Source organism: Corvus hawaiiensis, chromosome 6 (genome assembly GCF_020740725.1).
Source record: "Corvus hawaiiensis isolate bCorHaw1 chromosome 6, bCorHaw1.pri.cur, whole genome shotgun sequence".
Taxonomy (NCBI): Eukaryota; Metazoa; Chordata; class Aves; order Passeriformes; family Corvidae; genus Corvus; species Corvus hawaiiensis.
Window position 1 is genome coordinate 25,843,603 of NC_063218.1, and position 15,520 is coordinate 25,859,122.

Here is a 15,520-nt window from a genome sequence, read left to right on the forward strand (position 1 = left end):
CAGTTGATGCAGAATTATTCAGAAAAGATTAAACTACAGCTAAAAAGTACAGACATTTCATAATGTCATGTAGCACAGCAATAAGAAGTTAGATTTTGCATTAAATTCCACATGAACAAATACACTATACAAAACCTGAGGGGGAAAATCTATATGTGCCACAGACTTTAAATGAACTGGTTTCACTAGGAAATTAATTTCAGAGCCATGACAGATACCTGAGATGAAGGCTCCATAGTGGGCAAAACACCAGAAAGAATTATCAGAATTAATATGACTAAACAGAGAAAAAAACAGAAAACATCGCTTTAGCTTTCTGTAAATCCTTCTTAACTACAGTTTGCACTCTGTATTAAAATGATAGCCAGAAAAAAAAAAAAAAAATTGGGTCTGTAAAAGGTAACTAGGTATGGAAATGTTCTCATTTGAGAAAAAAATAACCAGGATAGAAGCAGGACAAGCTGAAGCTTGGAAAGGAGACAGCAGAGGGTGGTGACAGCTCAGTCACATCACAGGTGCCCTAAAAAGGTGATGAACAAAATCTCATTCCCTGTTTCACTGAACAGAAGTATTGAATTTTCTCAATTAAAATACCACCTACTAGTTTTAAAACAAACACCAAGGATTTTTGGTGCAGTTTTCTGTTCAGCATCATTGTCACAGGATGTCATGGAGATCAAAGATGTGGCAAAGTCCAGCAAGGGATTAGAGAAATTCACTGCAGCTTCTAAACAAAGGTACATGGAAAGCTCCTAAAGCTCTGGAAGCTAGATGCACAGTCCAGGACTGGGACCATTACATATTTGCTTATATTTTTCTTCTCTGAGTGTCTTCAGTTGGCCAGTGTCGGGGAGGGAGCGCTGGACTACGTGACCTAGCATGGTGTAGACAAGCGGGAAAGCAGGATCACAGCATGGCTGCGATTTTCTGAAGCTCATATGAAATTTAGGTTGGAGCTGGGAACTGACTTCACACCTACAAACCATCATACCAGGAATACAGCAATATATAACCACAGGGCCAGTTTCCCTGCACAAATGTGTGCCAGCGTTTCACTTGCTGGTCTGGAAATGAGCCAGGCAGTAAAAGCGATTAGCAGTGGAAAGACACTAGACAGCTGTAATTATCTAAATGCCTTCCTATTAACCATGTGAGAAACCAAATCCTCACAATCACATTCATTAGTAAATGCTAAGGACAAACTAACTACATGAAGTTTCATTTGATTAGGCAGAAGAATTCTACTCCAATATGATTATGTTACACAGAATGACCTAAAAAAAAAAATTAACCAAGACTGTTTCAGAGAGCAAATGAATGTTAATACTAGCAAACAAGCAAAGAAGCCCTGTCCTTGTGGTACAAGGGCTGCTCCTAAAAACAGCATAGCCAGACTCCCTCAGCTGATGGCAAAGGTTCCCAGCTCCCTGGAATGGCTCCTGTTCCCACTGCTAGACCTGTGGATGGTGAGTGCAAGAGGGACAGAGCCAAACCTGCTGCAGCACATTGTAGTGATTCACCTGCCTGTTAGCCCCACTTAGAAAACCCTTCAATGCCAGAGTGAGAACAGATAGCAGGCAGCAGGAGAAATTCACCTTGTTGGTGCCTGCACTGCTTTTCACCTGAGGCAAAAGTGTGGTTCAGTGGACAGAGCATCAGCGTGAGCGGCATGAGCACAGCCTGACAGCTGCCCACCTCAGAGGTGCTGGGTTTTAGCCGCCATGTTGCAAAAGTGCATCACTGATCCCTATGCCAGACACACTCACTCCTTCCTGCCTTTGCAGAGCAGGAGGACAGCTAAACGTAACAATTTCTACAGCCATGTGAAAATAGTATAACAGGCATCAGTTTTCAGGGCAGGCTGCTTTCTTGGTACCTTTGCTGATTTCGTTCTTGAAATACTAATAAAGAGCAAACTTTTCTGAATGAATCTCTTCCAAGAACTTACAAGTATGGACTAAGAAGGGTTGGTGTGCTGGCAGTGGGGATGGAGGAGCTCACTGCACCTTTAAGGGAAGCGTGAGGGCAATTCCAGCACCAAGCTGAATCCCACTGGATCTATAACATCCATAATTTCTAGATACTGCGGTGGCAAGCATCATACCAATGTCTAGACACAACAAAACAACATCTATGCATAATAAAATGAACAATGATCACAGTCCATCCAGAACATGAAGCACTTCAGGGAAGACCTGTGTGCCTCCAGAGCCTAGGTACCAGTGACGAGGTCAGGAGGAGAGAGTAAAAACCTGAGCCAGAGGGTCAGTTTCCAACATGAATTACAAGTTCTTGACTGAAACTGTAATTGTCATTTTTAAGCATGAGTTCCCTCCATACCCCTTTGTTCCCAGGCAGACAACATGGATATCTGGTGGTTGTGTGACTTTGTCCAGTCACCCAGTTTAGGAAATTCAGACCCCTGTGAGACCCTTAAGGCAAGGAGGCAGAAAGGAGAATGTAGCCTCTCCTGAGAGGCTTCACCACATTTCTGTGTGGGCATAAGTCTCTCTGAAGTCCAAGAAAGCTGCCTGCCCAGATGATGTACCTAGACATCATCTAAGCACTCTTCTACTGCTCTGCAGACTAAGCAGGGGACACTGCTATGTGCTGTTGCCAGGTTGGGGATCACACATTCACAGAGTCCACAGGGTAGACAGGTGACCAAGCATCTGGCTGGTCTGCTACCCTATCCTGTCCAAACACTGCAGGTCAATTCTTTATACATAATCAAATAAACCAGAAAGTTATTAGATTTGAATTAGCATTCATTAACACAATTGATTGTGTTGATTTAGTCATTGAAATGGTCAATGCTAGGACGTTTGGATAATTATTGCTGTTTAGTGATATTTCCTCAGCTAATTGTTTTTATTGAATGACTCACTTTGATGATGCAGCTGAAACTAATGTGCAGTTGGGCTCCCAAGGAGAAGGCTTTTATCTGCCCAATCCACCTCCCAGGGGCTCCATCCTTCCTGTAAGACAATGCATTTTGGTGCCTCTGGATGGTCCTTAGGGAAGACACCATTTGGGAAATATTCCTGCCTCTGCCAATGCATGCTTGATCATATGTGGTGTGATTTCTCACAGCAGCTCACCCCAAAAGGATTAAAAAAACCTGAGCTAAACTGAGCTGAAAGGGGTTCCTTCCAAACTCCACTTGAGTGGGTGCCACCTTGTGAGGGCAGCAGTGCAACAGCCCAGTAAGCTATTTCCTACTCCACCCTCTTAAGCACACTCCACCCTTGCCCCATGAGCTAAGACCCTGCTCATGCTACCCTCCTGCCCCTCCTCCACAGAGAGGCTCACCCCACTCTCCCAAAGCCAGGCTGAGCCCCTGCCCTGCAACAGTGCCTGCCTACATGGGAGGGCTCATGCAGTGGTGAAGCTCTGGGCTTGATCATGGGTGTCTTCCCACAGTGTCCTTCACCACATTCAAAAGGTCACAGGTAAGGTTCTGCCTGTACAGCACCATGACAATGTAGAGAGATCAGAACTGATGTTAAAGTTTTCCCACCTGGAGCTCTCTGGAAAAGCCCAAATGGGCAGACCACTGTTCCAGCAGCAAGAGTTCCTGCAGGCTCCTGGGACCCAAGGGCACTTTGACTGTGATGATTTCTATCTCCCAGGTCTGCAGGGCCAAAGAACTGCCAGCTGGTAGGTGCAATAGTGGGATGCTGGGCTTTGGGAGGCAGAGGATGCAGACAAGAAAAGGGTTTGCGTCTGTGAGGTCAGGAAGAAGAATTAAAGAGTGTGACAGTCAAACAGTTGTTTCAAAGAGAGGCTGATGGAGATTTTCTTTAGTGCTCTGGGGAAAATCACTCCCTCCCACCTCACTTCCCTTGCTGACTTTCCCACAAATGTGTTTCAGAGCCTCCACAACTCTTCCTGACTTAAGCATAAAACCAAGCCCATGACCCTAAGCCTGTTACCAGAGGTCAGTGTTTTCCCAAGCAAGTTGTATTTTTGCCTGCTCAGTCATTTGGTCTGGGAAGAGCTCGAGGACTAGTTTCCACCATTTATACAGGATTGCTGAACATCTAGGGATGGCCAGCACCATGTGCCCTCAGGGCTATGCCATGGGCAGGCCCTCCAGATGTCACCACAACATGCGCACAGGATGGGGGATTAATAGAAGAACTGACTTTACTGCAATGCATGAACTATCTTTCCAAGAAAGGCAGGAGCTTATCCTGGAGAGATATTTCTGTCTGGGAAATACTACAACCATAAGTTAGTAAATAACTTCCATGAAATCCAAAGAAATCAGAGCCCTAAAAGGCATATGCTAAATTAAAAGTTACCCCAGAAATGGATATGGCCTTGGAGAGAGATAAATTTAAACTCCTTAGAGGCTAGAAAATCTGCATTGCAATCTCCATCTGCTCCCTCTTCCTTCCCAATACAGCTTCAATAATGAACCACTGATCCCAGCCCACTCTGTAAGATGCAGTGTTACTTCCAGTTCCCCTTTTCTACATGCAGCTCGGGTACCACAGGACCGGCAGAAACAGCCACCTTCTGACCACTGCCTGGGCAGCAGAAGTGAAGCAGTACCACAGGATGGCACAGCTCATTTCCTGGCTCCCACATGTGATGGTGGCCCCGAAATTGCTGCCAGTCATCACCTGCCCTGGGAGAGGTCATGCTCAGAGTAAACAGTTGGCTGCATGAAAATGAGAGGGAATGAGAGCTGTGCAAGAAAATTAGGATTTTTTTATAACCTGGTTTAGAGAACCTCTGTCCTGGGACTGCAGGCAATACTCGGAGCATGCAGAACATGGGACATATTTAACCTCTCTCAGCCTGCCTTTAGCCTCTCTGTGTGTAAATCAGACCACCTAACACTTCTTTAAATGCAGTCTAGCTCTTTGCTCTCCTTTGAAGATTTTCTCCCAGCTTGCTCTCCTGCAAAGAATAGCTCTGATACCCCACATGCTGCAGTCCCACTCTCTTCAACAGCCATTTGTTCGCCTAGAAGAAGGATGGACTGGACCAGGACATGGCACCAGAAGCACATCCAGCCCTTGGACAATGCTGCATGCTCCCTGATGACACAGCCAATGATCCAGCTCTGAGCACAGCTCACAACTATGCCAGAAAAAACTTAGGTTAAAACCTTGGGAACTTCCCGAGCAGAGCACCAGAACACCCAGATGGGTGTTTTGCACTGAGATATCTAACAGCCAAGCCCCTCTTAAGAGCTATCTCAGCAGCAGCTGCTGCCGACACCCCTTGCCAGCCTCAGGCAATTCGTGGATGGTAGATTGGGGATACCACACCCGGAGCCATGCAGTCTGCCAGGCTGTGCGACTCCAGAGGACTTTCACCAACAGAAGGCAGAGAGAGCAAAAAGCCTGCCTTCCTCCAAAGAGGGTGTGCACAGGAGGAGCTGACCTCGACAGTCCCTTGGCTGGCAGTCCCTGGGTTTTTTCAGGAAGCACACAGCCCAAAGTTCATCTTCTGTTGTTGTGGGTTTTTCCTCTCAGGGTTATGCCGTTAGTATTGTCTAGTGTTTCCTGCTTCCTCTCCTGGCAGCTCCCCTGCTAGCTCAGACACACAGCTACAGCACTCAGTTCATTAGCCCCTGTGTTTGCCACATCCGTCCCCAGGGAAATCCCTGGGCCCACATGCAGTTCGGCTTCTAATTGAGGCTTGCCGTGTGCCCATCTGCTGCACTGGGCTCCCACTGTGCACAGAGGAGCAGTGTGCTGGCTTTTTATGTTTATCCAGGATTATTTGCACCCACCAACTTTAGGCACAGAGGCTGCACAGGAGCATTAGGGGTTCAGAGCAAACCACATGCTGAAACAGACAGCTCTCACTGCCCACACGCAGCCAGGCTCTGACAGTCCTGGAGTAACTCTGTTAAGGTCCCTAGTTTGCTCAAAATACCATCTAGTACCACAGAGAAATTTATATCCAGATCCAGTTTTGACTTTCTCTGTAATCCAAACAGAAAGGAAAGTAGCTCTCCCCTCTGCACAACCTTGACCACTCTGCCAGGTGAATGCCACTTAGCTATCCCTCCCAAATGCTCACCAGCTCAGTTTTCTGCATGGTCCCACTGTTCTGCCCTCTCCACCTTTGCAATGTCCCCACTTTCTGGGAAGAACTAGAGACTGTAACATTACCAAATGTCACAGCTGTCTGCAGAGGGAAAGTCCCTTTTTAATTATTAGCATGGTCCCAGTTCATATTTTCCACATCAGGTGCTTCCACTCTGTCTGCAAACCACATAGGGAGCTGTACTGATGGGGAGCAATGTTATTGCTGGAGGGGAAGTAGTAAAACAAGCTCAAGAGACCTGCCTTTACTTCTCTTCTCCCTCCCCAAGATTCTTTTCTCCTACATGAAACGTGTGGCAGCAAGCTTTGCTGCATCAGGCAGTGAGCATCGGCTTAAAGCTTTTTGAGCAACATGCTTTAACAAAGCTTCCGCATGAAAAATGGGAATGATGCCAGAGAAAACTTGTCTTCCAAGTGGTAGCAAATTTCAAATTACTTGACTTATATTTACCCTTAAGGCATAACAACAAAAGCAGTTTAAATTGATATAGTATATCACATCCCTAAGTATCCCCAGAAATGCCAACTGATAAGCAAACAGCCCACAGTTCACACAGAGAAATACAGACCTTCCCAAGGATGCAATATGTCAGTTTAAGACATGCCAAAAATAAGCTGCAGCCAAAAAATAAAAACAGACTAGTGTAGACAACCAGAACTCTAGATCCATTAGACTCTGGTCAGGACACTGCAGCTAACTCTATTTTTGTGTCCATGGCACATGGGTAGGACTTTAAATGCCCTAATTTGGACCTTGGCTTTACAGGCCAAAAATTACCCTGTGCACTATTTGCTTAGATATTATATCAGCTTAAATAAGGTGCAGAAATTCTTCCTACTGCATCCACCATTCTGTTCTTTGGAGTATATGACCATCCCATAATAACCTCTGATAAAAATGTTTGAGGAGGTAGGGATACAGGCCACATGGCACATGTGGCTACCTTTGGCCCTCATCCTGGCTGACAAAAATGGACTTTGCAAAACTTTCTGTTCTCTCATTTGACTGGTTTTTTCAAAGCTTTCAAATTAGTTACTTATATTATTATTAGAAAGCAGGAGGGAAATACATTTTCCTTATTTACCACCAGACTAATTGTTTGGAGCTGACTGTAGCAGCTGTAAATGGGAAACTGAGATATGTGGATTTTAACTGCAAAATATTATCAGAATGACAATGTCAAGTGTCCCCTGGCTTCCCTTGCACTAGCAGAGTCCATAGACTTTTGAAGCAACAAACCAGAGTCCTATTCCAAGGCGTATCTTCATGTGCACATACATGTACAGACAGCAGGTCTACTTCACTGATTTGCTTTGCTTTTGGCTTTAACATCCTGGGCCAAGACCTTGCTGGATGCTGTTTCCCTGGTACATTTACTGGGAGCCATGTACAATCTTCGAGATTAAATGAGAGGAAACAGTTAATGGGTATCTGCAGCAGCAATCACGAAAGGATGAAGTTGAGGGACCAACTCTGGTAAATCAACAGCACTAGACGGTTGTCATGATTAGCGTGGCAATCAGAAAATTACAATTTAATGTGTTTGCTGGAGGAAGCAGCACAAGAATTCTTCACGTACTTTTAAAACTGATTAAAACCCTACTGCCCATTTTCAGTATTCAGACACTTGAGGCTGCTTCTAGGAGCCCTGCCAGTTGCTTTCTGCAAGGTAGAATAAAAACAAACATGACATCCCTGCAGCAGCACAGCCTTGCCAATTGAGTGCTCAAGGACTTAAAGTGGAGGAGACTTTTGCAAAACCTAGCTCTTAGGTATCAGGTGCAAAACCACCTCCCATGGTTACAGTCTTTTACATTGTTAAAGTAACTTTTAGGTAGTCCATTGGCCTTGAAGTGCCTGCTGGACCAGGCAGCAGAGACTGTTAACATAATCCCAAATTAAAAATGCAGAGAATGATAATCTCCTCTCAAGATGGTAAGCACAGAAAACACTCTTGTGAAATTAATGCAGACATAGCAGAGGTATTAAACCAGAATACACAAGCAGACAAAGAAGGTTCAGGTTGGCACAGATGACTGCAGTGTTCATGAAATTTTGCTCCTGTTTCAGCAGGGCCAACCCCTGTCCCTGGATAGGTACAGCTGCTCCATGCCCTGGGAGGCATGTCTGAGCTTCCCAGAACTGCAACACTTAGGTGAGAGGCCACACAGGAAACTAGGGTTGTGATAGGCTCCACCCTATACCCCAAAATCTGGGTTTGTTTCTTTCTATTTTTTTCCTCTTGTGGACCATATAGAAAATTGTACAGAAAAAGTGCTAGAATGTGATGGTTTTCAAAAAAAAAAAGAAAAAGGACAGTACTTCAACAGCACAAAGCAGCACCAATGACCTTCACCACTCCAAAACCTTTGCTTTATGCTGTCTTCTATACGTCATACCTTCAGGCAAATATTGTACAACGACTATGCTAACTATGAGGAGTTGCAGAGAAGAAAGCAGCTTTATTTGCTTTATCATTATGAGGGCTCCATTTGCCCCTGCATCTGCAGCTGGCTGCTGCTTTACTTATGGTTTTAGGGCTAAATCCCTTCTTGAGCTGTGCTTTTGGCTGCCTAACACCCAGGGTTACTGGCCCATGTCTTGGCCCCCCCATGATGCCTAGGGCCAGGCTGCAGAGCAACAGCATCTCCCTGGGGCAGGAAGTGGGCTGGCCTCAGCATGACTTTCCATCCAGAAAACATTTTCCATCACCTTTCTGCCACCTACAACTGGCTGCAGTACTGCCAAGTTAAAACACACACAAAATAAAAGCATCTCATGTGCCTCTGAAAAGAGGCTGCTGCTGGCAAATGCTTGCTAAAAATAGTCCTGTGATGGCCTGTGAGAGCAGCTGGAGGTCACTTATAGAAGGAGGCAAAGAATACCTTTTGCTGAACTCAATTTCCAGCCATCACAGCTAGGACAGAAGTTTCCAAGTTCAACATCTGTGTGGTTCTAGCAAAATCCCAACTGCAGACAGCAAGGTCCTTGCTGGGCTCATTCCCCTGCTAGGCAGAGCAGGAGCTTGCTTTTCAACTCACATTGTCGTTTTTTGCAGAGAAGCAGATAGGAGGAGATTAATTTGTTAATTAAATTTCCCCTGCCAATTTACATTAAAAACGGGGAACTGTTTCAAAAAGCTTACAAAACTTTCATAACCTTTAACTTAAAAAAGAAAGACTTGTATGGCTTTTTTCTAAAACTGCCCAAAAGCACCACTGGGTTGTCCCAGGCCAAGTGATGAACACTGAAAAGAAGCCCAGGAATGGCACAGCTGGGCTGAAAATTAGAAACATCTGCTCACAGAAAGCCAGGCATTCTTCCTCTCCTCTGGCTCTTCCTTTCATCTTTGGATTTTCTCATAAGTTCTTGTTCAAAGGGATGCCATCCCATGGGAAAATGACAAAAGGAAAAAAAGCACAGACACTGTTACTCAGCGAGGCCAGCAACAGTTGCAAGAGAAGAAAAATTCTTCCTGGGAATCCCCTACATCTGAGAAGCAGAAGCAAAAATTCACCAGGAAAAAATTCAGTGCTGTCAGCTCTGCAGACAGACAATGCCTTTTATCCATGTGGGATCCTGCATTTATCCAGTCTTTATTTCCCACAGATGGCATGACAGCAGTAAAAAAAAGGCAGAGAAGCGTCACTAGGAACGGCCAGAGAAAGTAAGAATAATGGCTGAAGATGTAATTTCTTCTTTAAAACATTTGTTCTGTTACAGATATGTACCCTTTGAAAGAGGCTTGTCCAGTCCTGGACCAGAACTGGATATACAGGAGTGGCTCAGAATTCTCACAGTACTGGTCCCACAGCACTGAAACAGAGCGAAAACTTACACACCAGAGATGCAAAATCCTCTAAATGCTCAGGCAACACCTGTACACTTGCAGGCGTTGTGGCAGCGTAACATCCATCATGTGCAATACTGCCTGAATCTCTCCAAGTGACACTCCCCGCCAAGCAGGGCAGACACAGTGTACTGATGCAGTAGCAGCCTCAACTTCGCTCTGGTGGTATTTGATTCCCTGACATTTTAGAAGGACTTCGCTGCCCTGGGCTTGTTATAAAGCTTGTTTCTAATGAGTGCTGCTTAATGACTCCTAAGGTGGTCCCTCTCATCAGACTTCAAAATGATCCTCACAAGCTCAGGGATCTGTCATTGTGCAGATTGTGGAAGAAAGAGGTGGTGTGCTACACTGCACCTCGTGGGTGATGAAGCTTCTAAGAGTGTTAATGCTTACGGCCTGGCCCTCTGGCCAGAGACACCTGTAAGGACCATACTGGGGCCTTGCAGTGCTTGAAAGCAGTCTATAAAAACAGATGGGGACAGGCTTTGTAGCTGGGCCTGTTGCCATAAGACAAGGGTTTAATCAGAAGGAAGGTCAATTTAGATTAGATATAAGGAAGAAGATTTTTTACAACGAGGGTGGTGAAACACTGTTACAGATTGCCCAGAAAGGTGGTGGATGCCCCATCCCTGGAAAAATTAAAGGTCAGGTTGGATGGGGCATCCAGTTGAAGATGTCCCTGCTCATGGCAGGCTGGTTGGTCTAGACGGGCCTTTATTTTCTCCTAAATTCTTGTTCAAAGGAATGCCATCCCATGGGAAAATGACCAAAGCAGGAAAAACGCGCAGACACTCAGTGAGGCCAGAAACAGTTGCAAGACAGGAAAAAAAAATCTTCTTTATAGGACCCTTCCAACCCAAATTATTCTGATTCTGTGATCCTGCAGCCCCTCTTACGAAATTGACAGAATGTCGGGGGAATGCAGGGTGCAATCAGGGCCAGCAGTGCCCAGCACTGAGGCGCTCCTCGGCCTTCGAGGGGCCCCGCAGCGCGCAAGGACCCGAGGTGGAGTGGGACCCCGCCGGGGAGAAGGCATCGGGAGCCCCAGGACCGGGCAGGGCAGGGAAAACCCCCCGGGGCGCGGCAGGGAAGTACCGACGGGCACGCCGGGGAAGCGAGTACTTCCCGCCTGGAAAAACGCCAAGTTCTCTCCCGGCCTGACCTCTTCCCGCCCCTCCGACGCCCCTTCTGGGCGGCCCGAGCCGCTCCGCCCTCCCTGCCAGCGCCCTCGGCGCCGAGCAGGACTAGACCCGTCGGTCGGGCTTTGACTGGCTGGAAATTCCCGTCCTCGGCGGCTCCACCCCCGCAGAAATCCCCCGGCCGCGCTGTATATGCGAGGCGCCGCCGCCGCCGCCGCTCACTCGCAGTGCCCGCCGCTCCGCCGCCATGATCAGCGCTCGCCGCGCCGCCGAGCCGCCCGCCATGGACGGCTACGAGCACCCCAAGAAGGAGCGTCAGGGCGCCTTCCCACTCGACGACCGCCACGACAGTGGCCTGGACTCCATGAAGGAGGAGGAGTACCGGCAGCTGGTGAAGGAGCTGGAGGACATACGGCTGCAGCCCCGCGAGCCGCCCGCCTGGGCACAGCAGCTGACGGAGGACGGGGACACGTAAGTGAGGGTCGAAGACGGGGCACGGGTGGCTTGGACACGGTTGGGAACTCGGCACGACCAGTCCGGGACAGGATGTGCTGCCGGCGGGGCGGCGCCGGGCTGGGCCGCGCCGGGAGGGAAGGGAGGGGGTGCGGAAAGTCCCTGGAGCGGCGCCAGGCAGAGGCGGCTCCCGCGGCCGCGGAAAGCCCCGGCCGCGCCGAAAGCCCCGGCTTGCGACAGCCGCGCGTGACCCGGCCCGGCCCGCCGCGCGCGGGGCTGAACGCAGCGTCGGGGGGGTTAACGCGTGTCGCTTCATTACTCCTTTTCTCCCCCCTGCAGTTTTCTCCACTTGGCCATTATTCACGAGGAAAAAGCCCTGAGCCTGGAGGTGATCCAGCAGGCAGCCGGTGACCGGGCTTTCCTGAACTTCCAGAATAACCTCAGCCAGGTACTTTCACCTCGATAGCCCCAAATCCGGATCAGCCCCTGCCACACCCACACAGTCCCTCTGGGGAATTCCCCCCAAAAAGTCCCTTTAATTTTTTTTTTTGTTTTATTGATGGAATCAATTGAATCAAAGCCTGCGTTCGGGAAAGTCCCCAGCTGGCTCCAGCCGGTGTTGGTACAATGCTTCCTCTCCCCCGAGAGAGTGGCATTTAACGCCCACATTTTTCAAATATGATGCAATGGGTTGCATCCCTCTTTATGGAGATATTAATGATACCCTTCATACCAATTGACTGTTGGTTTATCCAGAGAGCCCGAAGTGCATCACTTCCAGATGAATGGGCAACTATACAACAGCTTGGGAAGCACAAAGAACTGAGATTATGGGGCATGCTTTCGTGATTTGGCACAAATCACCAAGTGGTCAAGAGGTGTGCTGTCTAGATGTTGCTGCCAAGTTCGTGGTGTAACTTACAGTCTGCTTTTGCTCTTATGCTTGCAGACTCCTCTTCACCTGGCAGTGATAACTGATCAGCCTGAAATTGCTGAGCATCTTCTGAAGGCCGGATGCGACCTGGAAATCAGGGACTTCCGAGGAAACACCCCCCTGCACATTGCCTGCCAGCAGGGCTCCCTCAGGAGCGTCAGCGTGCTCACGCAGTACTGCCAGCCACACCACCTCCTCGCTGTCCTGCAGGCAACCAACTACAACGGTATGGGCACACTCCTGAACAGTTCATCTTGGTGTGCTGTGCTGAGGATAGGGTTGGTCTCTGGTAGATCTCAAAGGTCCCTGGAGAGGTGGAGAAGGATTATTATGCCCCATTTGAGAGTTGAGGAGCCCAAAGCATACAGCAGTGTCTGACTCTTCTAAAATGCCATTGTCTTGTAGGCCTTCTCACTGTTGATCATAGTCTCTCATGGCTTTAAATTTTGCATTTTTAGTGAGTGCCTTTGCCCTGCTCCTCCTTTTTTTGGTTGTAATAAGTTGCACTCAAACACTGGAATAAAGCCTTCAAGAAATCTTCTCAAAATCCAGCCCTTTTATTCATACTGAAAGCTGGAAAGTTCTTCTGGAAAACACCCTTTTGCTGTGAATGAATTGCAAATTTAGATACCATCCTGGCCTATCATCTTGACTTTTAAATACTGATGAGGCATTGAGTTAGAGTTACTGAAGTTTTCCCTTTGTGTTTCAGGACATACATGTCTTCATTTGGCATCTATTCAAGGATACTTGGGTATTGTTGAGTATCTGCTGTCCTTGGGAGCCGATGTAAATGCACAGGTATGTAACTTTTACCATGAATTTAACTGAGTGGTGCTTTGTAGTCTTAAGAATCAATGATGATCTGACAGTGGCTCTGCCTCTCCTAACATGCCGAACCTTACGCTATTTTCACACAGGAGCCATGCAATGGCAGAACAGCACTACATTTGGCAGTTGATCTGCAGAATTCAGACCTAGTGTCGCTTTTGGTGAAACATGGGGCAGATGTGAACAAAGTGACCTATCAGGGCTATTCCCCCTATCAACTCACATGGGGAAGAGACAACTCAAGCATACAGGAACAGCTGAAGCAGCTGACCACAGCTGACCTGCAGATGTTGCCAGAAAGCGAGGATGAAGAGAGCAGTGAATCGGAGCCGGAGTTCACAGAGGATGAAGTAAGTAGCAGTTCTCATCTTTACAAGAGAATGGGAAAATCTTGTCCTGTGCAGGGTATTTTTTGGTGTCACTCTGATAGCACGCCCCTCTGGCTGTATAACAGACAGGTATACAAAAGATTATGCTATCAACAATCAGCAAAATGGCAGATGGAGCAAGCATATAAACAGAGTAGGAATAAAATGTAAAAAATAACATGAGGGAATGGAGTTAACTTCATGCGACATGGTTCTCTGGACACCATTCTGTGGCTGACACAGAAATTCATCAGAGAAAATTCAAGTTAGTGGGTGGTTTTCTCCTCCCTAGAATTTGTTTTTCTGAGTTCTGCATTAAATGGCATATGTAACCATTTTGGTGTAGAAATTTTATACACTGCTGAAGTCTGGGCATGCAGAATTTGGCTGTTATCCCAGAGTGGATATGATACTTTAAGTAATATTTTTGCATTAACTGTGTTTTGGGGTTTTTTTTGCAGCTTATATATGATGATTGCCTTATTGGAGGACGACAGCTGACATTTTAAAGCAGAGCTTTCTCTGAAAAGAAGTGACTGTATACATGTATATGTATAGAAGAAGAACTGACTTTCTTCATTTAAAAAGAAAGTCACAATGTGGAGAGAAAAAAGAGGAGGGAAGTACTACGCTGCCCAGCAAGGAGAAGGAGCACATGATTCTAACAGGACAGTTCCAGGATCTGCCTTGTGTTTAAATAGAGGAGTGGGATGTGTAACATCAGTACAGACCTGTGATTATTCACACCACCTGATAAAGAGCCACATAGCCAATCTTCTCAGCCCTGTGAAGGTAACAGACTGCACATCCAACCTGCTCATTACAGGAGGCTCTCTTGTGGCATTAAGTACTACATGGAGCAAGTGTCCTTTCATGGCAAGGTGGACTCATGCCAACACCCCTTTTCAGAGACTCTGCATTCATTTGCATTGGGCTGGTGGCAGTCCCTGTCCTTTCTGACTGACCTCAGCTGCTCTCAGTGGGCCATCCCAGGTGGAGGAGTCAGACCAAGGGACTGATGTCCTCTTGGCTCTTAGGCAAAAGTAGCAATAATGTTAACTGTGGGCATTGGAAAAGTGTGTTTCACACCATGTGTGTCATAATTGCTACACTTTTTAGCAACTGTATATTGTGTAAATACTGTACATTTTTTGTTTATAATTATTTTGGTACATGTGAGATATGTATTTATTAAAAAAAAGTCAGATTACCATACCTAGTCTGTGAAATGGTTCATTGCCTACCTCCCTGAGATTGTGGGAATCTATCTGGTTTGCTTTTTAAGAAACGTTTAACACCTAGTAGCCAATTGGGATCACAGTCTCAGGGGTTTTAGGTGATTCACTTTAGCAGTGGTAAGACACTTAAGCAGCTTGTAGCTCTCAGCCCTTCTGCTGCAGCTAATTTTGGAAGCAGACGTAGGTGGTGTTTCCTGCACCCGCTGCAGCAGGGGGATCGTGGGGCTGGGATTCCCCCTCTCTTCCAGCACCAGGCTGACCACCCACTAGAGAGGGGGTTTTAGGCTGTTTTTGGCAGCACCCACCCACCTGCCCTCATGGCACCTTTTGTTCCAGCTCCAATACTTCACAACTCTTGCCGGGGGAGGTTGGAGGCTTGCAGCACAGCCCTGTGTCTGCTCACCTCTTGTTCATCACCTGGCCCAGCTTTGGTTTGAACTCTGACTCCTTTGGAATTTCCAGAGGGGATTTCTGTGAGAAGAGGGAACACGTCCTGTGAAACCGTGCTGCTGCCTCGCACCCCTGAAATTTAGGCGGGGGGTGTCCCCACTGCAGGAGCTACAGCTCTTGTCCAGTTCATAGCAATGAAGGTGTGGCTTTAACTGCTTCAGTTACTCGTCAAGTTTCTCTCCAGC

General features: G+C 47.1%; 1 protein-coding gene across 1 annotated transcript; it reads left to right on the forward strand.

The window, feature by feature from the left end:
• Positions 1-11,164: 11,164 nt before the first annotated feature.
• Positions 11,165-14,862, forward strand: NFKBIA (NFKB inhibitor alpha). The gene is made up of 6 exons (XM_048308222.1): positions 11,165-11,532; positions 11,854-11,962; positions 12,464-12,674; positions 13,161-13,249; positions 13,369-13,629; positions 14,109-14,862. The coding sequence occupies exons 1-6, from the start codon at positions 11,309-11,311 to the stop codon at positions 14,154-14,156; spliced, it is 942 nt and encodes a 313-aa protein (XP_048164179.1). The 5' UTR covers positions 11,165-11,308; the 3' UTR covers positions 14,157-14,862.
• Positions 14,863-15,520: the final 658 nt, after the last annotated feature.

Bases quoted from the DNA above. Each gene is read 5' to 3' on its own strand.
- NFKBIA (XM_048308222.1), top strand. From the start codon at position 11,309: ATGATCAGCGCTCGCCGCGCCGCCGAGCCGCCCGCCATGGACGGCTAC. The intron at 11,533-11,853 runs GTAAGTGAGGGT...TCCCCCCTGCAG, and splicing joins CTGACGGAGGACGGGGACAC to TTTTCTCCACTTGGCCATTA. The intron at 13,630-14,108 runs GTAAGTAGCAGT...TTTTTTTTGCAG, and splicing joins CGGAGTTCACAGAGGATGAA to CTTATATATGATGATTGCCT.